This window comes from Acinonyx jubatus, chromosome A1 (genome assembly GCF_027475565.1).
Source record: "Acinonyx jubatus isolate Ajub_Pintada_27869175 chromosome A1, VMU_Ajub_asm_v1.0, whole genome shotgun sequence".
In the NCBI taxonomy this organism is placed as follows: Eukaryota; Metazoa; Chordata; class Mammalia; order Carnivora; family Felidae; genus Acinonyx; species Acinonyx jubatus.
In genome coordinates, this window is record NC_069380.1 from 15536383 (window position 1) to 15564061 (window position 27679).

The 27679-nt window shown below is 37.7% G+C and overlaps 3 protein-coding genes across 28 annotated transcripts in view; 1 reads left to right on the forward strand and 2 right to left on the reverse strand.

Moving 5' to 3' along the window:
- Positions 1 to 5712, reverse strand: part of ALG5 (ALG5 dolichyl-phosphate beta-glucosyltransferase) — a 43106-nt gene extending 37394 nt beyond the window's left edge. The window contains exons 1-3 of one of the 3 annotated variants that reach the window (XM_027064710.2): positions 5557 to 5712; positions 1072 to 1243; positions 627 to 673 (exon numbers count right to left, since the gene is read on the reverse strand). In XM_027064710.2, the coding sequence (XP_026920511.1) occupies positions 627 to 673; positions 1072 to 1210 (186 nt within the window). In that variant the 5' untranslated portion in view covers positions 1211 to 1243; positions 5557 to 5712. Of the gene's footprint in view, positions 1 to 626; positions 674 to 1071; positions 1244 to 5093; positions 5485 to 5556 lie in introns of those variants that run through there. The other 2 variants (XM_027064709.2, XM_027064711.2) reach the window with 2 other exon arrangements.
- Positions 5713 to 6556: 844 nt separating this feature from the next.
- Positions 6557 to 13714, forward strand: EXOSC8 (exosome component 8). The gene is made up of 11 exons (XM_015070965.3): positions 6557 to 6617; positions 7713 to 7749; positions 7919 to 7982; positions 8954 to 9027; positions 10175 to 10220; positions 10936 to 11041; positions 11126 to 11171; positions 11873 to 11969; positions 12243 to 12363; positions 12820 to 12926; positions 13501 to 13714. The coding sequence occupies exons 1-11, from the start codon at positions 6601 to 6603 to the stop codon at positions 13614 to 13616; spliced, it is 831 nt and encodes a 276-aa protein (XP_014926451.1). The 5' UTR covers positions 6557 to 6600; the 3' UTR covers positions 13617 to 13714.
- Positions 13634 to 27679, reverse strand: part of SUPT20H (SPT20 homolog, SAGA complex component) — a 43177-nt gene continuing 29131 nt past the window's right edge. For 16 of the 24 annotated variants that reach the window (XM_027064720.2, XM_027064715.2, XM_027064716.2 and 13 more), the window contains 7 exons: positions 26985 to 27291; positions 26331 to 26485; positions 23676 to 23731; positions 20947 to 21066; positions 16449 to 16554; positions 14891 to 14994; positions 13634 to 14131 (listed from right to left, as the gene is read on the reverse strand). In XM_027064720.2, the coding sequence (XP_026920521.1) occupies positions 13994 to 14131; positions 14891 to 14994; positions 16449 to 16554; positions 20947 to 21066; positions 23676 to 23731; positions 26331 to 26485; positions 26985 to 27291 (986 nt within the window). In that variant the 3' untranslated portion in view covers positions 13634 to 13993. The remainder of the gene's footprint in view (positions 14132 to 14890; positions 14995 to 16448; positions 16555 to 20946; positions 21067 to 23675; positions 23732 to 26330; positions 26486 to 26984; positions 27292 to 27679) is intronic. The other 8 variants (XM_053214553.1, XM_053214559.1, XM_053214552.1 and 5 more) reach the window with 3 other exon arrangements.

Genomic DNA, 27679 nt, shown 5'->3' on the forward strand with positions numbered 1-27679 from the left:
GTAAAAACAGCACTGTGCTGCCACAGAGTCTGCAGATGTACTCAATCTTTTTATTTTTATTTTTTGGCTGTTTTATTTTTTATTTTTATTATTTTTTAAAATATATTGTAAAATTGGTTTCCATACAACACCCAGTGCTCATCGCAACAGGTGCCCTCCTCAGTGCCCATCACCCACTTCCCCTCTCCCCCACCCCCATCCACCCTCAGTTTGTTCTCAGTATCTAAGAGTCTCTTATGGTTTGCCTCCCTCCCTCTCTGTTTGTAACTATTTTTTTCCCCTCCCTTCCCCCATGGCCATCTGTTAAGTTTCTCAAGATACACATTCAACTTTAAATGTACCATCAGGCAAGAAGATAAAAGTGGGTGGGAGGGTACATAAGTAATGTCAGCTTTCCAGTTTGTTCTGGGTTCACCCACCTGCTGCTGGAGGTAGTGAGCCACGTGCCGGGCTTACTCGCTGACAGCCCATGGCAGGCAACAAGCTGAGCACGGGAGACCCTGTGACCTTGACGGCCCGGCCATGGCTGGCACTGCCTCTCACCATGGGTCTAGCCAGGATCTACAAGTTGGTGATCTAGTCTGGTTTTAATTGGAGACATCATATTGAAAGAGAAAACATGATACCTGTCTCTCCTCTAGATAGCCCAGCGCTTCATCCATCATTACAGGCACTTAAAGAAAAAAAAAAAAAAAATATATATATATATATATATATATGAAAAATTGTTTTTGAAAATGCTTTACCAAGCCTCAGAACACTCAGTTTACATATGGAAAAAGTCTGAATAGTCTAATAGGCTCCTCTGGGACTTTCCTCCAGTGGCCGTTCCCATCTGGAAGGTCTGCTGTTCACATCTAGCTACTCTAGTCTCTAGAATACTTCAGTCCTACACTTCTGATGCTGACCCTATCCTCTGCAGCTATTACTCGTTTCCCCTCTTCTGAACTACATCTACCAACTATGCACTCACCACAGCCCACATCTGTTAATGTTCTGGCAAAGACAATAAAGGTCATACTTTAAATTTCCTTTTCTTCCCAATGACCAAAAAAATGAAATCGAGCTTACACCGTTTTTCTTCATTGTATGAAGGCACAACAACAGAGAGTTGCTTGGTAGGTGAGTCCCATATGCTGGGCAAAGTTTCCTTCTGTCCTCTGGCATTTAAGAAGAACTTCTCTTCTTCATATTGATGGAGATGTGGCATTTTTGTAGCAGTTATAAATGCAACAAAGGAAATCTAAAAGCAGGTATGTTAACAAGAAATTATGTTATGTTGACATTTTTTTTCGATTTGTTATATGAGAACACATCTTTTACATAATTTTTTTTTGTTTGGTGGAATATTTACTCTCAGTTTTTAGTCCATTAACAATGGTCTAGAGATGACACCAAAATTCAAATCCCTTACTGATGCACTGGTTATTTTCCTTTCTTCAACTGGTAAGGTACTAATAATGCCTTCGGGGGCTCTTTGTCTCTTCTGACCTGTCATCCCCAGGACTCCATTGTCCTAGATCTAATAGGGAACAGTCACTAGAAGTGCAATCTATGATGCCCTGAACCTCCAATCCCCTGGCAAGCACATAGGTAGGTCTGATTCCTACTTGGAGCCTGTATGTGACAGAAGGTAAGTTCACAGTACAGGCAGAATGTGTGGAATGAGGCCAGACCTCCCATCTAGGACCAAATCAAGCAAGGTTTTGAAGAAACGACCCCTCCACCCCCATGGTAGGGGCCAGTAATGCTTAAGAATATATTCTTGACACTTATCCTAGATTTGAATTCAGAATACATTATTTTTTGGGGTGCCTGGGTGGCTCAGTCGGTTGAGCATCCAACTTTGGCTCAGGTCATGATCTCACTGTTTGTGAGTTCAAGCCCCACATCGGACTCTCTGCTGACAGCTCAGAGCCTGAAGCCTGCTTCGAATTCTGTGTCTCCCTCTCTCTCTCTCTGCCCCTCCTCCACTCGCTTGCTCTCTCAAAAATGAACATTAAAAAATTAAAAAAAAAGAATACATTATTTTTTAAATAAAGTATCAAACTTGTAAGCTCTGTCACCATGCACTACTAACATTTTATAGCTCCCTTCCATTTTTATTTGGGAGTGAGCCCTGTAAATAACCATTCTTTGTAACACTGTTTCTACTGGTACACTTCCTGCTTTTAAAGCAGTCAATCCACAAATATTTGGAATGCTACTCATTTTTAATGTGGTGACCATTTATAATATTCCATTGGGTACATACTGAAATTGAACTTGCTCTGATTAGTAGAGGCATGGAGGCAGTATCCCGACTAGTGGTTAAGAGTTCCTGTTCTGGGGGTGTCTGGGTGACTCAGTGGGTTAAGTGTCCGACTTCAGCTCACGTCATGATCTAATGGTTCTTGAGTTCCAGCCTTGCATCTGGCTCTCTGCTGTCATTACAGACCCCATTACAGACCCCACCTTGGATCTTCTGTCCCCCCCCCTGCCCTTCCCCTGTTCCCCTATTCACATGCACACGCACTTTCTCCCTCTCCCTGAAAAAAGAAAGTTCCTATTCTGCACCCCAGTGTCCAGAATGTGATTTCTAAATTCAATTTCCTAACAAAAGTAATCAATGCTCTCTGTAAGATGCCACAGAATCACCTCATTATTTTGAAAATTCTGCCTTTTGTCTTACCTTTTATAAGTGAAAGATATGTCAGAGTAACTGAATGGCTGAGAATGAATTTTTTTTTTCATTATAGAATTCCAGGTAATACACGAAAAAGGAATGATAACAATTAGAATATTCCACCTTGCAACCCCCAGAGAAATAATGGATTTAGGTTGACAAACTTTATGATTGGTCGGTCAGGCTAACAAAATCGAACTCCTGGATCCTCTCAACATCAGAAAAAATTAGATATAACAAGCCTTCTGGTATGATACAAGAGGAAGTATTCAGCATCAATCACATGCCTTTTTTGATTAAAAACCTCAAACATGCATTTGATTACATATCTAAATATTACTACCAGTTTATAGGAAATCCAGGAGACAGAGTAAGATGTTAACAATCACCAAGGGGATGCAATCAGTATAATTCAGATTGTTGGAAACTCTACAGGACAAACGACTACTTATTAAAGACAAGGAAAAACAAAAACAAAAACGCAAGACAAATTGTTACAGATTAACATACTTGAGACATATCAATTGAGTGCTAAGTGTATTTGAATGCTCAATGGAAAAGACTGTACTAAAACATACATGAGGCATTTGAACAGATGGGATATTTGAAATCACTTAATAATGGTTAAAAATTTTAAACATCCATGATAACACGGGGCACCTGGGTGGCTCAGTCAGTTAAGCATCTGACTCTTGTTTTCAGCTCAGGTCATGATCTCATGGTTTCTGAGTTCAAGCCCGGCATCGAACTCTGCACTGTCAGTGGGGAGTCTGTTTGGGGTTCTCTCTCCCAGTCTTTCTCTCTGGCTCTCCCCTGCTTGTACTCTCTTTCTCAAAATAAATAAACTTAAAAAAAAAAAAACAAACATGATAACTTTATTATGGTTATATTTTAAAAAAGGGAATCTTGTCTTTAGAGATAAATGCTGGGATTTACAGATAGAGTGTTATGTCTTAGATTTGCTTCAAAATAATTCAGAAAAGAAGTGGGGTGAGGAAATGTCTGGAAGGTGGATATATATGAAACTAGTTTTTTTTTTTTTTTCTTTTATAATTTCCTGCTCTGGCATTTAAAAAAAAAATGAAGTTCCACTAGCTGTGTGACATTTTCATATGTGAAATCTCTCAATCTCAATCTGTTTCCTCATCAAATAAAGCTAATGATAATAACATTTATGTCAGCATTGTTTTAAAGATCACAAGGGATGCCCCTGTTAAACACTGAATACAATACCCAACATATTATAAGTCCTCAATAAATGGTAGTTCTTATAATCACTTCAAGCCAGTGGGATCAAATACTTCCAGTATACCCTCATAATGGACTCATTTAACTCTGTGCAACAGACAGATTTAACAAGACGATTCAATCCCGGATTCTGTCAAAATTTGCCCCACTGAAACCCTGACTTGCTCCAAACCCCGAAAAAACCCAGAATCTCCACTATGGAAGAAAGAAGACCCCTTTCTCACTCAGACACAAATCACCGAAGTAGTCAGGACACATGGCTTTTTCTCTATTGTTTCTAAACCGTGAGTTTGCAAACCTAGCAAGGTGGAAGAATGGCCTTCCTAGCAGTGCTACCTAGAGGGCTAATATGAGTGTCAAGGAAGCTGAAACTTCCTTTTACTCCTGGAAGTGTACTGGAGTAAACTCCATTTACTAACTGGATGGCAGGTTCATTCCAAATTATATGAGGGAAAGGTCACTTGGCAAATTGACTATTAGTTATGGATCGGCAAGTGTTTATACAACGTTTCTGTTTCCACAATAAGAGCAAAGAAAACACGAGTTTGAATTCTATTGTATAGCCTCATTCCGAGGCAGCGAATTTAGGGTGTTCAATAATGGGACGTAACGACTCCCAGACACATGGTAACACCACGCCTGTGTGTCTTCGTCTTACTGTGTCCCTCCTGGGTCTTCTTGATCCACGAATTTATTCCAATCTGTAACAGATGGCTCTCGGCGGTGCGCTGTCACCACTTTCTGTTTAACATCAGGAAAAGGGTGAGTCTAGAGAGCACACACCTCCTGGGGGCTCAAGACCTTCCTGGGTGGAGCCAGAACTGCATAGGCTGCAGGCCCGGGGGTGGGGGTGGGGGGTCTTGGAGAGGTCGGGACAGATAGGACAGGTGGACAGAGGTCCAGGGACCAGGGGGCAAATGGAGACTGTAAGCACGACCCCCAGTGAATAAGCGTACAAGACTCCGGGCATAGAGGGAGGTAAAGCTGCAAAACAAAAATAAATACGGAAGAAAGGGTGTGTAGAATTCTAGGAGAAGGAATCCTCGGGTCAAGATTTGCGGGAAGCCTGGTGGAAAGGGACCCGGCGAAGAGTGGACAATGCAGAGGAGATGCGTGCCGGCCGAGTCTCTAAGACAGCAGTGAGCCTGGGCCCGCGGCGATCCCCCATCCCTCTCCTCACCAGTATCAAGGCTGCGGCCGCCAGCGCCACGCCGAGCACCGCCAGCTGCAGCACCAGCGAAAGCATCCTCCATGCCCAGGTCGCCGCCCGCCCTACCAAGTACCTACACACACGCGGAAGAGCCTCGGAGCAGCCCCGCCTCCAGCCGGCAGAGGGGCCGCGCAGGCCTGGCGCCCGCCGCCCACAGCGCCCTCTCGCGGCAAGGCGAGGAGAAGAACATGTAGTTCTTGGGAGCCGGGGTCAGCTGTGGAGGCGGGCCCTCTGTTCCACAGTATGGTGGACAAAATCAGCAAGTAAAAATGCAGGATGTCCACTAACTTGAGTTTCAGATAAGCAATGAACAGTTTTTTTTTTTTTTTTACAGACTTGTTAAAATATAATTCGCACACCATACAACCCACCCATTAAAAAAATTTTCGGTATATTACACGAGTTTTTAAAAACTGATACAACATAGGGGCACCTGGGTGGCTCAGTCGGTTGAGCGTCCGACTTCGGCTCAGGTCATGATCTCCCGGTTTGTGAGTTCGAGCCCCACATCCGGCCCTGTGCTGACAGCTCAGAGCCTGGAGCCTGCTTCGGATTCTGTGTCTCACTCTTTCTCTGCCCCTCCCCTGCTCACGCTCTGTCTCTCTCTGTCTCAAAAATAAAACATTAAAAATAATTAAAAAAACTGATACAACATAAAATTTGTCATTTTAACGAATTTAAGTGTACACTAGTGTTACTAATTACATTCGCAATTTTCTGCATCCGTCACCGCCATCTATTTCTAAAACATTCTTTGCTCCCCCACAGCCCCTGGTAACAACTAATAGCATGTATTGTTTGGGGTATACACACTGTACGTTAGCCAATTTGACAGTAAATTATATTTAAGAAAAACATTTTCTCTTTGTTTATCTGACATTCCAATTTAATCGAATGTCTTGTACCCTGTCCGGCAACCCTACCTAGGAGGGAGGGGGAGGTTTTGAGCCGCAACACAAGCCACTCCTTTGGAGCCTGCTCCCGGGACCTGCAAAGTATAACCTGGTGCGGATAGTGAGTGCACAGAAAGTTTATGTAATTCTCCAGTAACTAGAGCCGGGAGCCCTTTGCTTGGGAGGGGGCAAGCCCAGGGCCCAGCCTAAGACGGAGGCGGGAAAAGGACACAGACACTCCGGAATAATGCTCCACTGTTAATACTCAATTCCTGGCAGTACGGTCGGTTTTCTCTTAAACTCTTGAACTACCAGACTGTTTCTAGAAAGATACACTCTCGTCTTCTCTGATGGCAGATTCGTCAAAACGCGTCCAAGGGAAAGAAGAAGCCTAGGGGCGTTGCCGGGACAGAGAAGGTCGAAGCAAGGTGGGCCGAGAACCACCCGCGCCGCGCCAAGCCGGCTGCGTCTCAGGCAGCGGGACCAGAGCGCAGGCGTCCTTGTCGAAAGTTTGGAGGCGGTGTAGGCGAGCGGTCGCGAGGCGCGGCGTTGCTCTGCGCAGGCGCACGCGCGCGGGCGGGAAGATGGCGGCCGGGTTCAAGTGAGTGTCGGCGGCCCGCGGGCGCGTGTTTGTACCCTGGCGGATGGAGGCTTCCTTTAACCCTTCGCTGGGATTTTTTCACCTGGAGGCCACCCTGCCATTTTCCCACTCCTTTTTCTAACGGAAGCAGGCGACGGGCGGAAGGACCTGGAGGTGGTCGTAGTGAAGGGAAAGCGGGCTTTCCCGCAGTGAGAGGGGAGATGGAAGGGACTGTGTACAGAGTTCAGTATCGGCTGCAAGCGCTTGTGTAGTGGACGCGCGGCCCCACCAGACACCGTCACAGATCTTTTAAAAAGTGTTGTATCAGAACCACATACCACCCTATTCTCCCTCTCCCTGATTGATTTCTAAAAGACTGTGCCTTGTTCGGAAGGTTTTACTTAAGCCTCTTTTGTGCCAGTCTGGTGAAGCCTGTAGATGGTCCTCAGAGTCAAGTTTTTAAATGGATAAGATATAGACGATTCCAAAGGAAAACAATTATGTTGACACAGTTTTCTTTCTATTTGTATAAACTCTGAGTTCTTGATAGAGTGATAAATATATGCTTTTCGAAATTAACTTTCTTAAACAAGATCTAGTGGGGAGTATAGTAACAACTGGAATTTCAAAGTAACGAGTTCGCACACAACCTTCGACAACTCCAAAGTAAAACGAAAACATTTAATCTCTGTGGTTGTTAAAGTTGCAGGCACTAATATTTTAATGAAGGCATAATTCATTATTCATTTCATTATTGCGTAGTCATAATTGAAGAACATGCTAAATTTCAGTTACAGGATAGTGCGAATACTTTTTTTTTCTTATGCTTCGGAGCGAAACTGACATTACTAATATTTTAACAACTGGATGTATTAAAGATGTTCAAAGGTTTTGGGCTCCAACCTGTGATTGTTTAAGGTAGAGTTAAGGACAGCAGTTGAGTGTGATTGCTACGGGAAGAGTCCTAGCTGGCAAAGTAAACATCAGAATTCATGAAAGAAACTTAGTTACAAACTGGGGAGATTTATGCTGCATGATCACATTAAGATCTTTGCCAGTTTCGGGATTTATGTTAAAATTCATTAACTTACCTCGATATATGATTCCATGTTTCAGAACTGTGGAACCCCTGGAGTATTACAGGAGATTTCTGGTGAGTAAAGGTGGTTTTGTACAGGTTGTATTGTATCTTTTGATAACAGTATCAGGTGCCTCTTTGGAAGTTGACTTACATGAATTAATGAGGCTTAATGTGTTTTCCCTGGTGTGTGTAAAATACAAATGTAGATGTAATCTCCTTTCATGTAAATGTGTTTATTTAGAAAGAGAACTGCCGTCCAGATGGAAGAGAACTTGGTGAATTCAGAACCACAACTGTGAACATAGGTGAGGTATTTTCAGTTCTCAGATAGAATGAAGTTGCTTCAGTATTTTTCTTGTTTTTTTTTTATGCTAGTATTTTTATTTGTAAGGTTTTTTTTTTAAACTATCGTCTCAATTGATCTTTTTAAAATTTGAAGTTTTCCTTCCTTCAAAATCTGCAAGACATGGTTTTCTTTCTTTGTTAAAATGTTTATTTTTGAGACAGAGAGAGAGACAGAGTGTGAGCAGGGGAGGGGTAGAGGGAGAGGGAGATTCAGAATCTCAAGCAGGCTCCAGGCTATCAGCACAGAGCCCAGTGTGGGGCTTGAACTCACCAACCACGAGATCATGACCTGAGCTGAAGTCCAGTGCTCAACCGACTAAGCCACTCAGGTGCCGTTTTCTTTTTTTTTTTCTCTTCTTTTTAATGTCGGAGAGAGAGAGTCAGGAGGGGCAGAGAGAGAGGGAGAGAGAGAACCCCAAGCAGACTCTGCCTTGTCAGGCGCTGTCAGCACAGAGCCAGATGTGGGGCTCAACATCTCATGAGATTGACCAGAGCCGAGACCAGGAATCTGATGCTTAACCTACTGAGCAACCCAGATGCCCCACAAGACATGGTTTTCTCGTATGTCTTATACATACTAAACTTTCTGTTGCAAACACAGAATTTTCCAGTTTAACCTGTCTGACATTCCTAAGTTTTAGTCAGAGCCATTTAAATAGTATTTCAGCCAAATTCTATATCTAAGGGAATCCTATTATTTTGTGTTAAGAGGTTTTTCTGTACAACAGTTCTGTGACTGAACGAAATGGTTAACTCAAATTCAAGGACAGGTGAATAATTCCTAAAGCAGTAATTTTAAATAGTTACATTACTTAAAAAGGGCTTGAGGTATGAATACATTTTAATAAGAAACTGAGATACATAGCAAGAAAAATTATATGTAGAAAATGAAAACTTTCTGTGAACTCTTTCATTTTGCTTATCTTTCCAGGTTCAATTAGTACTGCAGATGGTTCTGCTTTAGTGAAGCTGGGAAATACTACAGTAATTTGTGGAATTAAGGCGGTAGGTTTAATATATCTTACTGAGATTTGAATTACCAAATTAGCTTCATATACTTGTTAGATTGTAATTTACACTGATAATTCTGTTGATTAGGCAGTCAGCTGTCAGTTTTTTAGTATTTTTCATTTTCCAAGAGCTTTCACCTTTGATAATACTCAAAGTCTAATGACTTTTATGAACATTTGTCAGATGGACTGAAATGAAACTATTTTTTAAAATTTATTTTGAGAGTGAGGGAGAGAGAGAATGAGTGGGGGAGGGGCAGAGAGAGAGAGGGACAGACAGAATCCCAAGCAGGCTCTCTGCTGTGAGCACAGAGCCTGATGTGGGGCTTGAACCCATGAACCATGAGATCACGACCTGAGCTGAGATCAAGAGCCAGATGCTTAATCCACTGAGCCATGCAGGCACCTCTAAAATGAAACAATTTTTTAAATCCTCACTGCTTTTAAGTTTTTAAGAATTTGGTTGAGAAAGGGATTTTTGGTGACCTCCTGTTAGCCATTTAATCTGTGCAAATTGAAATTGCTCAAAAGAAAAGTTTGAGGGAGTAAGAGCTACTATTTACTGAGTACCTGTTGTGTTCCAGGCACCTTAAATTAGGTGCTTTATTACAAAATTACCAGTTTAATCATGAGAACAATCATTTGAGAACAATCATGAACAATCATAAATGATAAACAATCATTTATATGAGGTTCAGTGACTTGTCCAGGAACATATCATAACTAGAGCTTAGATATAACTTCGACTCCAAAGCATGTACTTTTTCCAGTATACTGCACTGTTGAGTTTTTGGTTACTAAATGATTGGAAGAGGGTGGTGCAGAAACTCAATATGTATTTATAAAGAGCCCAGGTAATTTTATTATTATTATTATTATTATTATTATTATTATTATAGAGCCCAGGTAATTTTGGTAGCACTAGAGTGTAGGCAGCTATGTCATCCTGCTTTTTTATCTTGTAGACCTAATGTGAGGATTGGCTCCAGTGTCCATGTAGCCTGATGACTCCCAAAGCATAGTAGAATATCTTGTAGTTAACTAGCTAAGGTGGTCTTTGCTGAAGGGTTCTCCAAGTGATTGCTAAACTGTCTTCACAATTTGAGTAGCATCTTTCATAGGAAGTGTGTTTGCTTCTATAGGAATTTGCAGCACCACCAACAGATGCCCCTGATAAAGGATATGTTGGTAAGTTAAATGGTTTTGTAATTTTAATACAAATACTCTAACACATTTAATTCTGATCTTAATGCTAATGTTAAGTCCTAGTAGTTGAGCTGAAGAAAATTTATGATTCAAAAATACATAGAAATGAAGCAGACATTGCTGAAAAGTTTTCTGTATTGTTTAGAAGATAGCCTAATAGCAAGATAGAGAATTCTGTACAATTTTCAACTATGATCAGTTGTTTATATATTCAGAGGTCAACCAAGAAAATAAAAATCTTAGGAGAGTTGCAATTACAAACGTTTGTTTCCATAAAGATTCCCTTATACCACTATGCAATTTTCTTCTTGCCTTCGACCATCTGTTTTTTATGGTAGGAACCAACATTTTAAAAATGCAGGCAGCTGGGTAATGAGTAGAGTGCTATGTACTGTTACAGATTGAAGTATTTTGTTAAATATATTTTTCTGAAGGATTTAGGATGATTGAGGCCTTAATAGATGCTTTGTATTTTTTTGGTATTATTTGTGTGAGAAAAAAAGTTGGAAAATGTAAATTTTATTTTATCTAAGCCTAAGAATCTTAGACCAAAAACGAAATGATGTGTTAGTGTTTTCCACTTGGCCAATCCTAGCTTTGACCACCGTCACCTTTGCAGTGGATTGATTAATAATGTCTTTAAGACTTCCATAAACCAGAGGTGAAGTTTAGTTCATAGCTGCAGCGTTTCTTTCAGTTCCTAATGTGGATCTACCACCTCTGTGTTCGTCGAGATTTCGGTCTGGACCTCCTGGAGAAGAGGCCCAAGTGGCTAGCCAGTTCATTGCAGATGTCATTGAAAAGTAAGATCATTATAACATTTGACTGTCATTCATTTTCAGATAATTGTTGACCTTTAATTTATTGTACTTTATTATTAAATCAAGTTCACAGATAATTCAGAAAGAGGACTTATGCATTTCTCCAGGAAAGGTAAGATGAATAAAGAAGCTATGAGGTTTTACTAATTCTGAATTGTTTTTTGTGGGAAGAGAACAGGGGAATTAAAATAGTAGACCACAGTGGCCTCAGATATGAATGTCTTAAGCTGGAATTCAGCTTAAAAAAAAATCAGGCTTACTCTGTAACATCTAAATAAACTATGTGGTTTATAAAAAAAAAAAAATCGACTTAGTTTATTACCTGATTGCGAGCTACTTTTTGAGCTGAGGTAACTTTTAACACATAATTGGTCCACTGTTTATTCCATATAGAGTATTAATATCTGATCAGCCAACGTGTTTAGGGTAAATCTACACTATAAATTTTAAGTCTGTTTAAAAGTTAGAACTAAGTTGAGTAGGATGTAGAGGCTTTTTGTATTTGTGGGAAAGTACATTTTGGGTTTCATTTGGAACTTTCAAAAGCATTTCCTTCATCTGCTAATTTGTTTCTGTAGCCCTTGATGGAAATGTAGATGTTGTTACCTGACAGCTTGATAGTTAAATGCCAGCTTTTACCAGACCTGTCTACTATGTTTGGTTACTGGTTGTGTAATTCGTAAAGTTTTTAAGTTTTTGAGCCTTGAAGGTTATCATGCTGGTCTACCCAAGGGTTCTGTGTGGTTTTAAGTTGAAATACCATGTTCTAACCATCGGAAGGCTGTAATTTACACTCTGTAAACTCTGTTTTAGCTTTCTTGGGTTCTGTACTGTGATATCATTTGCCTGGACTATGATGGGAACATCTTGGATGCCTGTACATTTGCTTTGTTAGCAGCTTTAAAAAATGGTAAGCAACTTTAATAGAATATTCCTTTTTATATATCAGGATATTCTGTTAAACGTTATCAATAAACTTTTTAAAGGTTTTTTGTTAAAATTTAGTGATGTTTCTAAATTAAAAACCATGTTTATATCCACTAAATTTACCTTAATTATCCTAAGATAATTTTTTTAAAAAGAATATTTCTAGACAATTTAATGAGGGAAAAGTGAATTAACAAAGCATAGAAAGCTGTATTTATTAAACTAGTGATTTACTTCACATATTTGCCTTTTCTAGTACAGCTACCAGAAGTTACTATAAATGAAGAAACTGCCTTAGCAGAAGTTAATTTAAAGAAGAAAAGTTATTTGAATATTAGAACTCATCCAGTTGCAACTTCTTTTGCTGTATTTGATGAGTAAGTTAATCGAATGTCTAAAAATATTGTGTATTCAAGGTAATTATGGACTGTTACTCAGCTTTCTAACTTTTCAGGAAGTGCCTAAGCTGACCATACATCCTAGTTTGCCTTGGACACCTAGATTTATAGCTGTTGTCCCTGCAGAATTATCAGCTAACACTTACACTTTCAGCTCTCCCTACCTGTTCCTCGATTTCCTTATTCCTGAGTAATTAACCTTCAGTTATTTCACAGATTTACCTTAGGCTACCTTCTGTATTTACTACGGGTATTAAAGATTCTAACAAGTAGTAGAATATTAGGTTGCTATTAACTTTTCTGGTTTCCTAACAGTTCTTTCTGGTGTTTGTATTTGACATTAATACCTAAGCTAAAAGGCAAGTAGTGATTTTATTCTTTGCAAATGAAATTTGTTCCATGGATTGATAATTTATACTTTTTTTTTTTAAATAGCACTCTGCTCATAGTTGACCCTACTGGAGAGGAGGAACATCTGGCAACAGGAACCTTAACAGTAGTAATGGATGAGGAAGGCAAACTATGTTGTCTTCACAAACCAGGTATGTTCCTTCCATTCAGTCCTTTAATTTTTTTTTTTTTATGTTTATTTTTGAGAGACAGAGTGCAAGTGGAGGAGGGGTAGAGAGAGAGGGAAATACAGAATCCGAAGCAGGCTCCAGGCTCTGAGCTGTCGTCAGCACAGAGCCCCAATGTGGGGCGGGGCTCAAACTCATGAACCATGAGATCATGACCTGAACTGAAGTTGGTTAAGGATGCTTAACCAACTGAGTCACCCAGGTGCTCCACGCCCCCCCCATTCAGTCCTTTAACATGTAAAGTAAAAACTCAATGTGAGCTTCTTTATATTAGAGAGGGCCAAATGGAATGTTTTGTTGTTTGCTAATACAAGTTACTGTGGTTTCTTGGTTATCTCAAATTCCTTACATTTCTATATATATGTCTACCATGGTTCTTAAGGTATGCATCAGAATCATTTGCAGGTCTTGTTAAAACAAAACCTCAAATCTTGAGACAGTCTCACTGGCTTGCATTATTGAATTTTTTGTTTTATAACATGATATTGATTTTTTATAAGTAAAACATCTTAAAAGTGTTGGCACAACAATTTTTCAGGTGGAAGTGGGCTGACTGGAGCTAAACTTCAGGACTGTATGAGCCGAGCAGTTACCAGACACAAAGAAGTAAAAAAGCTAATGGATGAAGTAATTAAGAGTATGAAACCCAAATAAACCACCACATTTTCAAAACGGATTTGTAAAAACTGTATTTGTTACACTGTGCACAAACCTTTTATACTAAATAAATATCAAACTACATTCTTCTGAAAGATGTTTCTAGTATTTCTTAGGTCACTTCCACGTGTATTATGTACAGTGAAACCATTTTGAAAAAGCAGTAACTTAGGCAAACCAACCCTAATGGTTCATTAAACCATCTCCCTGTTTTTACTTAAAAATGCTAGGGTTGTGCTTCTGTATAAAGTTTGTACATCTAGCAATGTAAAATACTGACATTAAAAAAAAACAAAACCAAAAATGAAGTAGAAACTCAGAATCCTTTTGATTCAATGCTCTTAATGGTTTTAAAAAAGAAAAAAAAGCAAGACTCAGAATTTTGGAGTGGTTGGCGTGCCTCTCTTCATTTTACTTTTTGACTGGCTGCCTGTATGCCGATGACGATGTAGCTGAGCTGTTTGTGCTGCTGCTGCTGCCATAGCCATTTGATGCTGCAAGAATCGCAACTGCTGCAGAAGGGAGGGAGAAAAAAGTCCAGTTACGTTAAATGTAGGCAGGTATGCAAAGGTGCTTTTCCTGAGAGATGAAAACAACAAAACTGAAAGGGAGAAAGCACCAAGATAACGAAAAGGGACTATACCACACTGAGACAATGCACAGTCAAACAGCACCAGTGGCATAGAAGCCTGCTGAGGGCTTTAAAAATGGTTCTTGGTAAACTTTAAAAATATTTCTGTTACTTTGCCCCGCCAGTCTATATTGTAGTAACTCAGCAACTTCAGTTACACTATTTTGTTGTAGGATAGTTTATAGCAATATAAAACCACCCTGCATATCAGAGAATCAACTATAATACGCTGACTTCCTACAATCCTGGAATAACATTTTCCTAAAACAGGTATGACATTTACTAACAGGAACACTGGTATACTTGCCTTTTTCTGCAGTACAGTATCAAAAAGTTAACCTTTGGGACTTAACAGCTGTCTGTTTCAAAATCTACTGGAAACTACAAAATGTAGGTTATTGTGCCACCAGCACTTCATGAGAGATTTTAAATTAGGAAGAGTATGGCTTAAATGTACAAATTATGTTCCGTGCTCCAAGTTGACTAGCTAAAATGTCAGACTTTCAAGTAAAATTTGCTAAATTATTTATCTACTACCTTATAGTCTTAAAAGACAGTAAAATAAAACTAAAGGTATGTTAAGGTACTTTTGGAGCAGAGTATCTTTAAAAATGTAATCAGAGTGAAGTTGCTGGATTACTTGTATCTGTTGCTGCTGCTGTTGAAAGGCAGAGGAGAGCTGGAATCTCTGCTGAGGAAGGCTTTGCTCAGGTCTGTTCTCGGCAGAGCCAAGCTGAGACAACACTACAGAGAGGAGAAGGGGAAAGCAGGCCAGTCAAAAAGTTTGAAGGCTACCAGGGTTAGAAAAGGACAACACAGAAAATGAAATAATAGAAAAGTTATCAGTATGATTAATCTTAAGTATCAAATCACAGACATTTCAGAATAAATTTAGTATAGTCTCCTGTTAGTTGAGGGTACCACTGATTATAAAATCTCCTGGATATGAAAGGGAAGGGAGTGCCCACGTGACAAAGCACTGTATCCCTCTTAAATTTCAATGAAATTTGATATTAGTGCTATTTTGTTGAGAAGGCTTTCCTGCAAAATGTAAAATACAGTATGTACTTTAAAACATAGTCAGTGAAGTAGGAAAAGGGGTGGGAGAAGTCCAATCTACTAGTCTGATGAAACTGGTGGACCAGTGCTTTAAACAAAAGATGCTGCAATGAGTTTAGACTACACTACTAACAATGGTGATTAACTGAGACGGCATTCATTATTCCATTTCTTTCCAAGCTGAGTGGGGCCAGAGTAATCAGTTCAACCCTCTCAATGTACAGATGAAATTCCAGGCCAAAATGTAATCAAAAGTAATCATTGGCAGGGCTAACGCTACAAACATTCCCATGATTTTTCAGCCTAGATTCTTTCCAATAATGTATACGACAGCCATTTTAGGAAATGTATAACTTGGGTGCTAAAAGGTTTATGGTCACAAATTTCCATCTGGAAATTCACCAGCTGTAAATAGGACATTATGTAAGACCTTGCTTACTCTAAATTCAGACACTGGGAGTTGTATGACAGTGAGCCCAGTGACATTTCGAAATGTTGATGGTATGTTCATTTACTCAATACTCAAACTCTATCATAGGTTACTTACACATGTGGCTTCATGATTTTAATTAAATGCAAAGTTATAATTACTGTCTTTAAGTGACAAGATATTTTCATTAGAGGTAAATCTTTGGTTCACCATTTATTGCCAGAAGTGGTGAACAGTTATTTAGGATAATCTCAACTTTTTTTTTTTAACTGATGGTAAAAGTGGCTTATAAAGTTATTTCTGACCATTAAGTCTTAATTCACGCAATTGCAAACTACCAAAATGACTCAAAAGATTATGCAATTGAGAAAAATGCAGTCTCAATAATAACTCAGAAGAACTGAAGACTTAATAGCTTTGGTAGCTTCCTAGTAAGTTGGGTAACTGTATAAAATTCTGCTAACAAACTGTAATGTGAGTAAAACACAACTGCTGTTAATGTATGTTGGTAAAAATACTTTTAATCAACTGTCAAATTAAAAAAAACTCAGACGGCTATCAATTGACTTAATAGTTCATGCATTAAATAGAATATATTTTTTCCCCAGTCACTGCTTGTAACAGAAGGAAAATTAAAATACTGAGTGAGATCCCTAAGTGATCAGGTATTTTTAGTAAATTCAACATATGAAGGTATGAAGATACCAACCAGCTGCCTGTGACTGCATGAAACTTCCTACTCCAGCAAGGTTAATAACAGCAGCGTGCTGAGCAGATAAGGCCTGTTCTTGACTGGTAGAACCTTGTTCAGAACCCTGAATTAAAAAATGATACATGACTTGTACAGAAAGAAAAACAATTTGAATCAGTGAAAAATTTTTTTTCTTGTATGAGGAAAAATACCAACATTAAGACTACATCTTGTAAAAAGAATAACATAAAAAAATATTTCAAACATATTTAGAATTAGCAAGAATAAAGATGTGCTATTTCTTTTTAATTTTCAAATAAGCTCTATGCCCAATATGGGGCATGACATCATGACCCAAAGATCAAGAGTCACATGCTGTCTTACTACTGGTACTCCAGTATGTCGTCATATTTTGAAAGCAAAAAAAAAAAAAAAAAAAAAAAAACCAACCTAATTTCCCAGAATTGATTCTTTATTGGTTTGTTTGATGCTGTATTAATAATTCCTAAGCTTTCTATAAAGCTTCATCAAAACTATTTTTTAAAGCTTAAAACTCTTTGCAATGTAGTTCTAGAATTTCTTTCTTTCCTTTTTTTTAAGTACCAGAATTTCTAATGATCACAATGAAAAAAGGAAATAAAGAGACAAAAAAAGAAAACTGTCTTTATTTGCAAATGGAATGACTATCTAAAAGGAAAATCATAAAGAATCTACAAAAAAGCTCCTAAAACTAATAAATGAGTTAGTTCAGTAAGATTTCAGAATATAAGATCAACATACAAAAATAAATTTTATATACTATTAGTGAACATGTGGAAACCTGAAATTTAAAGAAGTACCTACCATTTACAACTCAAAAAAAGAAAAACAAAAACCCACTTTGGTATAAATCTGCAAAACATATATAGGACTTATATGCTGAAAGGTAGCTGATTTTGGCTTAGGTAGAGACAGTTCCGTGTTCATGGACTAGAAAATTCACACAGTAAAGATGGTAAAGTCACTCTCAAACTGACGTATGGGTTTAAATTCAATTTCTTTAAAAATCCCATTTTTCCTCCCCTGACCCCCCGCCCCTTATCTACAGACAGGATGATTCTAAAATTTGTACGTAGGGGCGTCTGGGTGGCTCAGTCGGTTAAGCGTCTGACTTCGGCTCAGGTCATGATCTCGCGGTCCATGAGTTCGAGCCCTGCGCTCAGAGCCTGGAGCCTGTTTCAGATTCTGTGTCTCCCTCTCTCTCTGACCCTCCCCCGTTCATGCTCTGTCTCTCTCTGTCTCAAAAATAAATAAACGTTAAAAAAAAAAAATTTTTTTTTTTAAATAAAATTTGTACGTAAAGGCAAAAGATCTGGAATAGCTAAGCAATTTTGAAAAACAAAATAGGAGGAAAACCTTTGCCTGATTTTAGGATTTCCCATATAGCTTACACAGATCAAGACAGTGTGGTACCAGCACAGGGACAGAAACATAGATAAGTGGAAAAGAACAGAGAACACAAAGAGCCATGCAAATACATCCTTACAAAGGTGCAAAAGTAATTAAACCTATGAAGATGGCGTTTTCAACAAACAGTGCTGTAGAAATTGGACAATGTTCCCTCTTTGCCCCCCACCAATGTGGACCTAAGTCTTATACCTGACACAAAAACTGACTGGAAATGGATCACAGATTTAAATGAAAAGTTATAAAGGTGTTAGAAGACAACACAGGAGAAAATCTTTGGGGTCTAGGGTGGGGTGAGGCATTCCTAGACATAATACATAAAGCATAGTCTATAAAAGAAATAAACTGATAACTCAGACATCACCAAAACTAAAAACTTTTGTTCTGAAAGACTTTGGTACCACCAAAAATAGTGTTTGAAATAACATTTTAGTAAACAACATTAATTCAAACATTTCAAAAACGTTGTAAGACATTTATCTTCAAGGGACTTCCCTAGATACTGCACAGAAGAGCACAGAACTGACAGAAGAGGACCCTCTTGAACTTGGAACTCTGCTCATGAAATGAATAGGAATAAGAAAAACAGATTACATTACTTCTATAACAAATCTATCCTAAAACAAAGGAAAACTCCCCAAATATAACTCCCCAAAACTTCCACCCAACTAGCACAACTTCTCCTAAAAACACCCTACAGTGTTAAACAGAACTGTAAGACAAAAACCACAAGATCATCAAAAAGAAAAACTCAAAAAACTTGAGAGAACTGAAAAATACATGTTTTTGCAACACAATGGAATTAAAATAGGAAGCAATTACAGAAAGTTATCTGGAAAATTCTCAAATATGTGGAAATCAAACTGCACACATCTAAACAACCCATGGACTTAACAAAGAATTCATGAGGGACATTAGAGAATACTCTCTAATGAATGAAAATGAAAGCACATACATCAAAATTTCTGGAAAGCAGCTCAAACACTACTGGAGAAAGAAATTTATAACACTGTTTATTTTAGAAAAGAAAGGCTGCAACTCAATAATCTAAGCTCCTACCTTAAGAAACTAGGAAAAAAAGGAGCAAATTAAAACTACAATGCAGGAAATTATTCCAGAAATAAAGACCTGAAGATACACATTAAAAGGGCCCATAGGAAAGGATGGAAAGATAAATTCTGACAGTTTCAGACTTTAAACATAAAAACAAATTTTCAGGGTTTCTAGGCAATATTCTGCAGTTAACTTACAACAAACAGCAAGATGATTGTAACTAGTGCCAGACTTTCCAAAAACCTACAAAGCAAGTGAACAGTGGGCAGCATTTTCAACAAATTAAAACTGTAGAACTCTCAGAAGAAAACTTAAAAGCTTCACAACACTTGATCTGGCAAAGATTTCAATATGACATACCAAAAGCACAAGCAGCAAAAGTAAAAATAGGTAAGTGGGGACTACATCAAAATTAAACACTTCTGGGCATCAAAAGACAATCAAAAGAGTGAAAAAGCGACCCACGGAGTAGAAGAAAGTATGTGCAAATTATATACTTGATAAAGGATTAATAAGAATTTCTGTAACTCACGAACAACAAACCCCCCAAAAAACCTGATTTAAAAAATGGGCGAAAGGAGCTGAGTAAACATTTCTCCAAAGAAGATACATAAATGATGAGAGCAATACATGAAAAGATGTTCAACAGCACTAATCATTAGGGAAACACAAACCACAAGGAGAGATTACCTCACATCTATTAGGATGGCTACTATTTTTAAAAAGCCCAGAAAATAACAAGTGTTGAAACCTGTTAGAATGTGGAGAAACAAACTTTGTGCACTGCTGTGGAGAATATAAAATCGTATAGCCTTATGGAAAACAGTGTGCAGGTCCCTCAAAAATTAAAAATCCTACTCCTGGGGATTATCCACAAGAACTGAAAGCAGGGACTTGAAGAGCTATTTGTACACCCATGTTCACAGCAGTATTTATCACCGCCAAATGATGGAAGCAATTCATGTGTCCACTGACAGATGGAAGAAACAAAATGTGTGTGTGGGTGTGTACAGGTATCTCAAGATCTATGGAATATCCACAATGGAATTCCACAATGGAATATTATTCAGCTTTAAAAAGTACAGAAATTCTGACACACTAAAACACGGATGAACCTGGAGGACATGACAGTAATGAAATAAGCCAGTCACCGAAAGACAAATACTGTCTACAGCAGTCAAACACGGAGAAACAGAAAGTAGTTGTCAGGACTCAGGAAGGGAATTAGGGAATTATTGTCTAATGGACACAGAGGTTCAGTTTTGCAAGATGAAAATGCTCTGGAGACTGGTGCGTGACAATGTAAGTATACTTAACACTACTTAAGATGTGCATTTAAAATGACTGAAAACAGCAAATTATGTATTACGTGTATTTTATCACAATTAAAAAACAAATGCAAATCAATTTTTCTATCCAGCCAAGTAATCCTTCATGAGTTAAAGAATAAAGAAAAATTGTTTTGAATGTGCCCTTCCTGAGAGTCTATTAGAGGATGAGCTTTTTACCCAACCAAGACTTGACTGGGGAATCTTTGTGCACTAAGAGAAAACTCTGGGGCGGTAGGACCCAAAAATCAGTATTTTTAGTTCCCAGATCATTCCAAAGTACAGCAAAGGTTCAGAAAAACATGTAGTTTCTCCTAATTTAACTTACTGCAGCTATTATTCAATCTCATTCTGTTTAACAACATATAAATATTTATTTGTGTGTCTCTTCCCTCTGCCCTAAGCTTCATAACAATAGGGACAGCTCTATTCCAACAGAGACAAAAAATACTGTACACAGAAGATTGATGACTGGCAAAAGTGCATGGGCAATAGGAGCAGAAAGAGGATTTGAAATAGGCACCCAGTAACTCATCACTAGTACTGCTAATAAAGAAAAGCAGAATAAGAACTGTTTGTTTGAACAAACTAAAAGCACATCAAATATGCCTGAAATATACAAAAAAAAAAAAAAAAAAAAGTTGGCAGTTCTGTAAGACAAAGCCAGTGGAGGGCTAGGAAGTACATACCTGCTCTCCTGGCTGCTGAGGACTGGAAGTGGTGGGCTGCTGAGGCTGCTGTGGCGTAAACTGAGAAAGCTGCTGTTGCTGCTGCTGCAGAGTGTTAAAAATGAGTGAACCACCTGGAAGCTATTAAAGAAGAACTAATTAGCTGATTTCATATTATTTAAATTTCTTTATTCCATACATACTTTTGGAACATTCACTGTGTATCAGGCATTTTTCTCTGGATTGAAGAAAACAGGTGAACAAAAACCAAACCAAACCAATATCCCTGCCTTTAAAGAAAATCTAAAAACAATTTCTAAGTGCTACGGCTTTGGGCTCTCAAATATGTAAGTAATCTCAAACACGTATTTATCTGCTTCAGGTTAATAGTTAGCTATCCAAATATACATTGAACTCTTCTTACACATCAATATAAAACAGCATCAAATGACTACAAAGTATAAAGGAAACTAGTGATGATCAGAGACACACATTAAGAAAACTTCTTTAATTTGTTCTAGCTTTATGAAAACCCAGCATGCATGGATTCTTATGTAACACAGTAAGGAATTTCAAAGCTGCAAAGGAAGTGCATTAGATACCCATATTTTTAGTTTGGAGGTACTACTCGCTGCTGTCATTACATTATCTAAAATACTCCAAAAAACAAACCAAACCAAACACCCCAAAGCACTTGTTAAAGCACCCAAAAAACTCCATGTTAAAAATTAAAACTATGGTTTCCAAATGCATCAGGAAACAAATGGTTTTTCCATTTATTCTATAGGGGTTTAAGTTATAGTAGTCCCCGTTTATGCATGGTTTTGCTTTCCCCGGTTTAGTTACTACAGTCAACTGTAGTCCACAAGCCGATGAGCCTCCTGATATGGTCAGGTCAAAAGTGGCCTAATGCTATGTCACAATGCCTACGTCATTCGCCTCCCTTCATCTAATCACATAGGCATTTTATCATCTCACATCACAAGAAGGGTGAGTACAGTACAATAAAATATTTTGAGAGAGGAACCATATTTACATAACTAATAGTACGCTGTACTATTGTAACTGTTCTATTAGTTACTGTTAATCTCTTACTGTGTCTAATTCATAAATTAAACTTCACTGTAGGAACTGTTAAAATAAAGGGAAGCCTAACTAGAGTTAGGAGGTTCAATGTCATTTATAGGAAGATTGTCAATTATAAGACCCCAACAAAAGAATCCTCAACAGGAAAGAATTATCAGTGACAGTTACTGGGATGCATACTACATCTCCTACAAGAAATCAACCACCCTGAAACTCATCCAATGAGAAGCTGTCATTACCCTGAACTTTTCTCATTTGGACTTCATTTAAAACAATCCTTTCCAACTTCCTCCTCCATCATAAAATAACATTCCTCTCCTTCATCTGTTGAACTTGCCTATGGTTTTGTCATAGCTTGCTTGGCCCAAATAGCAATTTTCTGTTATTCCCAAATAAACCCATTTTGTTGGTAAAATACCTGACAGTTTTATCTTTAAGGTTAACAGTACGATGTATTAGAAAAAACAATATATACAGGGTTTTGGTACTATCCATGTTTTAGGGATCTACTGGGGGTCTTGAGACATTATCTCCTGTGGATAATGGGGGACTACTGTGTAAGCACACTGAAGTCCTTATGAGAAAGTCTGAGCAAATAAATACCCAACTATAGAACTGTTAGATCTGCATAGTTAAAAAAAAAAAAAAAAGTGTAAGTCAAAATCTCTAAACCCAGTACAGCTCATCGTTAGACAAATTTGGAAATTTGAACATAGCCTAAGCCAACTGTTCCTTCCTATGTCAGGTAATAAATGTAGCAAAACATAATTAACGTATAAAGTGGCCTTGTTCCTTATTATTAGTGCTATTAAGGAATATGCAGGCAGGAAAGCTGGCTAAATAAACCAATGTGATTACATTCTGTAAATACACTGTCTGCCTCTTGTGTAAGAAATATTTTTTTAAGTTTTGGCTTAAAATACATTTCCTGATTTGTTTCTTATTCCTGAATACCAGGTTGGGTTGATTTGTCTGGTTCTCTTATTTCCCAATAATCCAAAACTCCGCCATTTTGTGTCCAGACATTTAGAATCTAAATCTAAAATTCTCTGTAGATAATCCTATTGATTTTCCAACCTGGTAGCTTTATATTGGACTTCATCCTTCAAGTACTTAGCGTAACACCCAGAATATTCTAAGTTCACAACGTGTACTAAATTCTCCACTTTCAATATCTATATGTTGACACTGACAACATGTAAGTAACGCCTCATCATTAGACACAAACTAATCTGACACACATTTATTGAATGACTATTAAGTGCCTGGCACTGTGCTAAACAATCATATTCTACTTAGGAAAGAACAAATAGCTATTTTAAAATCTCTCTTCAAACAAACAGTCATACATACAATGTACACATAAAATGTCTGTTGAGAGAGGAATTATTTTCTAAGTATATTGATTACTGCTATTGTAGGCAAGTGTAGTCCTTGGTAGTTGACTAGGCAGGGTGCTGGAACCAGTGAGCAGGGTATACAGGATACAGATTCTTTCTCCTTACACACTTTCCATGTGATCATACAAAAAGAGCAACAATTAACCACACCCTTAGAAGATTTCAAACGAACTTCAAAATTTCAAATGCTCATAAGATCAGACATACCTCATTAAAAAAGATATAAAGTATACAAGCTTCAATCAAAAAGTGTTTCACATTTACCTGGAGTAGATTTAAGGGCCTGAGATTTGAAGTATTTTTTAAACCAAATGGAACACCTGTTAAATGAAACTCATGGTTAGAACAGGGAATTAAAATTTTATTACACTTCAAAATATTTTATATGTTAGTGTATAGGAATATAACATTTTAAGTACTTTCTGCATAGATGTGGTTATTTCTTCTATAGTTTCAAAATATGTTAGAAAACAACAAAAAAATTCATCACTATGGAGCACCACATGTACATTTTATAGGCATAACTCTGAGATATTGGGGGTTCAATTCCAGACCACTGCAGTAGTCTGGAAGCAAAACTGCAATAGCAAATACTGCATTAGATCAAGTTAAATGAATTTTCTGATTTCCCAGTGAATATAAGTTATGTTGATATTATAGTCTATTAAGTGGGCAACAGCACTGTGTCTAAAAACACAAGGTGCAAACCTTAATTAAAATATTTTGCGAAAAATATATCAGCCGAGCTTTCAATGAGTCATATTGATGGCAGATGACTGTAACAAATGCAATTAATAATGAAAAGACTTGAAATATTTCAAGAATTACCAAAATGTGACCAAGAGGTATGAAATGAACAAATGCTGTTGGAAAAATGGCATCAACAGCTTTGCTTAATGCAGGGTTACCACAAACCTTCAATTTGTAAAAGAAAATGCAGTATCTGCAAAATGCAATAAAGCGAGGCATTTCTGTAGTCTATCGTTTCACAAATGATAACTTCCTTATTACTGTTTTGACTTTTGGCTGGAGAAAGTAGTAACTATTGCGTAATAAAACTATCACTGTTACAGAAAAACATTTCAGGTACTGACATATATTTAAATTCTTTCATGCTAAGTATCGTATATACAGTAATAATCCTATCTTTGAGAACCCAAATGCTATTTTTTTTCAAGTATAAATGGTAATATTAATACGGTTAAAGAACACTGAATTTTGTGTATAAGGCTCAAAACTGAAAGTCAGGAAACAATGTTCTGCTATTCTGAATTTATTCTCAAAAATCTGTGAGGCAACACAGAGCAGATTATAAAGCAGGGATTGGCAAACTTTTTCAGTAGGCTTTGTGGGCCACATATGCTCTCAAAGTATGTGTACATTCTGCTAACAAAATATACCAAATTGAACACTCATTAAAATGTATCTAGTCCTCTAAAGCAGACAATTGCATTAAAAAAAGACATGAGGCAGGACATTCACAGGCAATAGTATCAAAGCCTTGTATAAGAAAATGAAGGTGCATAGTCACTCTAAAATATTACAGTATTGATATACTATAGATTCTCATGAAAAGATAGGACATAACTTCTTTTAAAAATGGATCACCTCTGTATAATGCTTAATAGCTTACCAAAGGCACTTTCAGATCACTTCATTAATTTCTCTTAAGTACCATCTGAAGTTAGATATTTTTACTCCCATTTTAGAGCAATGAAACTGAGGGAGACAAGTGACTTCAGGCCCCATGGTTAACATCTGGAGCCACGTGTAACTAATTGGTAGAAGTATATGTAAATATAAACGTCCTAATTTCAACATTTGATTCCATTTCCAGGGCTTCTGCCACTAAAGAAACATTTATGAGCATTAAAATGAAATCACCAGCTAGAATTAGGAAATCAGAGCAGTATGGGTCACCTTGTTTATATTCTTTGGGTTTGACTTCTCAACTCAGAATAAAATTTTCTTAAGTTTGTTTTTCCTGCTAAATTTTTTGTCAGCAGTAAGAAACTGGATTGTTCCAAGATACCACAACATGTTCTTTTAAACAGCACTAAAAATTAGTACTTGGGACACCTGGGTGGCTCAGTTGAGCGTCCTACTTTGGCTCAGGTCATGATCTCATGGTTCATGAGTTTGAGCCCCGCCTCAGGCTCACTGCTGTCAGCGCAGAGCCACCTTTGGATACTGCCCACCCCTTCTCCCCTCACCCCTCCCCAACTTGCACCCCTGCACGTTCTCTCCCTCTCAAAATTAAATAATTTCAAAATTAAAAAAAAATACTGTAAGTCGTTACAACTGTTTCCCAGGACATTTAATAGCAATAACTACTGCTGAAATAAAACTATTACTAAGTATGATGAGGACAAAAAATATTTTTGAATGCTTATGTGTTTCAGGCAGTTTAAGTCCATCATCTGTATCGACTCATTTAATTTTCACAAGTCTGAGGCAAGGCATTAATAATTATTCCCCATTTTAATAAGAAGGAAAGTGAGGTGACTTTCCCATGATTACACTGTTAGTAAACTGCACAACTGCAATTCAAACTCAGGCAGTCTGGCTCCAGAAGCTGGGCTTTTTATTGCCATTCCCTGTTGCCTTTCTCACGCAACCTAGTTTGCAAAATGTATTTCTTTTACCTGGAATAGGACTACACTGACAATAAGGCAACCGGTTAATTTATTATGTTTGGAAGGCAGATCAAGTTTGTAGAAACTTACCATGTTTTTCACAGAATTGTTAAATGGTTTTTAATTCAAATATCAGAACTTCAAGGGCTTTTAATATGAAATATCTGTGACATAATGCTTCAAGAAATAAGCACATTAAGTGTATACAATATGCTTATAATGACATTTTTATATTAGCATATACTTTAATTTTTTTAGAGGTTATTATTTCCAATATTCTGACCTGCTTGAGAAGCTGCCTGCATTGCACCGGGCAATGCATTTGGTAGCAGACCTCCTGAGGGTAGAAGGCCACTCAGGTTTATTCCTGCAGGAGTTATGGCACCAGTGTTACAGCCCAGCATAGGGTTTGAACCACTCATCAAAGCCTGGGCTCCACTGTGGGAGAATAAGACAAAGCATTAAACTTGCACTACAAAAGAAAAACTCAACTACACAGTAATTCTTTGGATTAAAAAACAAACTACTAAACAAACACAAGTAGCTACTTCTGGTCTTAAACATCAGCTTTGGGGCTCAGTTTCATTTTTATGGTAGACAGTGACAGTAAGATTATCTAAAAACTAAGCACCGTATATTTACCAAGGTTTAAGATATAATTTGGAAGAGTAAAACATTAATTAAGGGATTAAAAGGTGGTAACACTGAGAATAAACAGGATAATCTATGCTGCGGTCAATACGAAGTAGTATCGTGTCAGTGCACTAATACATGCATTACCTAAAATAAAAACATTCTTGTTGAGATAGCTTCTACTCAAATCTAAACTGTTTTTCAGTTACAGATATATGCAATTTGTTATTAATTTCACAAGAATTTATTTAGATCAGTGACAGTATCTTTAAAAAAAAAATTCAGAGCATCAGTGCAAACTTACCAAACAGAGCCCACTACATTGATGAAGTTAAGTCCAGCAGAGTTTGCCATGACCTGGGTGGCCGTGGTTCCTGTAGTTATGGATGTTACCATGGTGGAAAGAGGAATGGTCGTTACAGGCATTGCCTGGCTCAGAGACCTTTGCTGCTGAGCAAACTGAGTTAACAAAGTGGGCTGAGGGGTGAAGCCTGAATCTTGGGGAGTAGGGGTGGCTGAAGGGGTAATAGGAGTTGAGCTCTGAGCATCAGGAGGGTGTGGGGTCGATGAAGGGGTTGGTGTAGGAGTAGATGGCTTAGGAGTTCCAGATCCTGCTCATTGAGAAAAATAAAAATTGCTAGTTTGTTATAAATGGCCAGTCCTTTTTTAAAATAAGGTTAATGGAATCTTACTTAGCACTGACAATTTGTTCCAGTTTTTTTTTAAGCAGTTAACTGCAAGTGTTAATTTCTACACATGATACATGAGTGTTGCTACACTCAATTACAATTAAGGATGCAGTATATCACCTAGCAATTCCATCAAAGATGCTATTACAGTAACAGTAAAAATATACATTTGTATTCTACCACAATACCCATTTGAAAGTTAATTTCCTACATGCTACCTTTGGCCTAAAAAGTTTAAGAGGAATTCAAATTATTTTTTGTTATTTACGATTTCACTAATTTAGAACTTCATTTTAAAAATATTGCTTAT

Excerpts from the sequence above, each read along its gene's own strand:
- EXOSC8 (XM_015070965.3), top strand. Across the intron at positions 7,983-8,953 it reads AACCACAACTGTGAACATAG|GTTCAATTAGTACTGCAGAT; the intron begins GTGAGGTATTTT and ends TTATCTTTCCAG. Across the intron at positions 10,221-10,935 it reads CCCTGATAAAGGATATGTTG|TTCCTAATGTGGATCTACCA; the intron begins GTAAGTTAAATG and ends CGTTTCTTTCAG.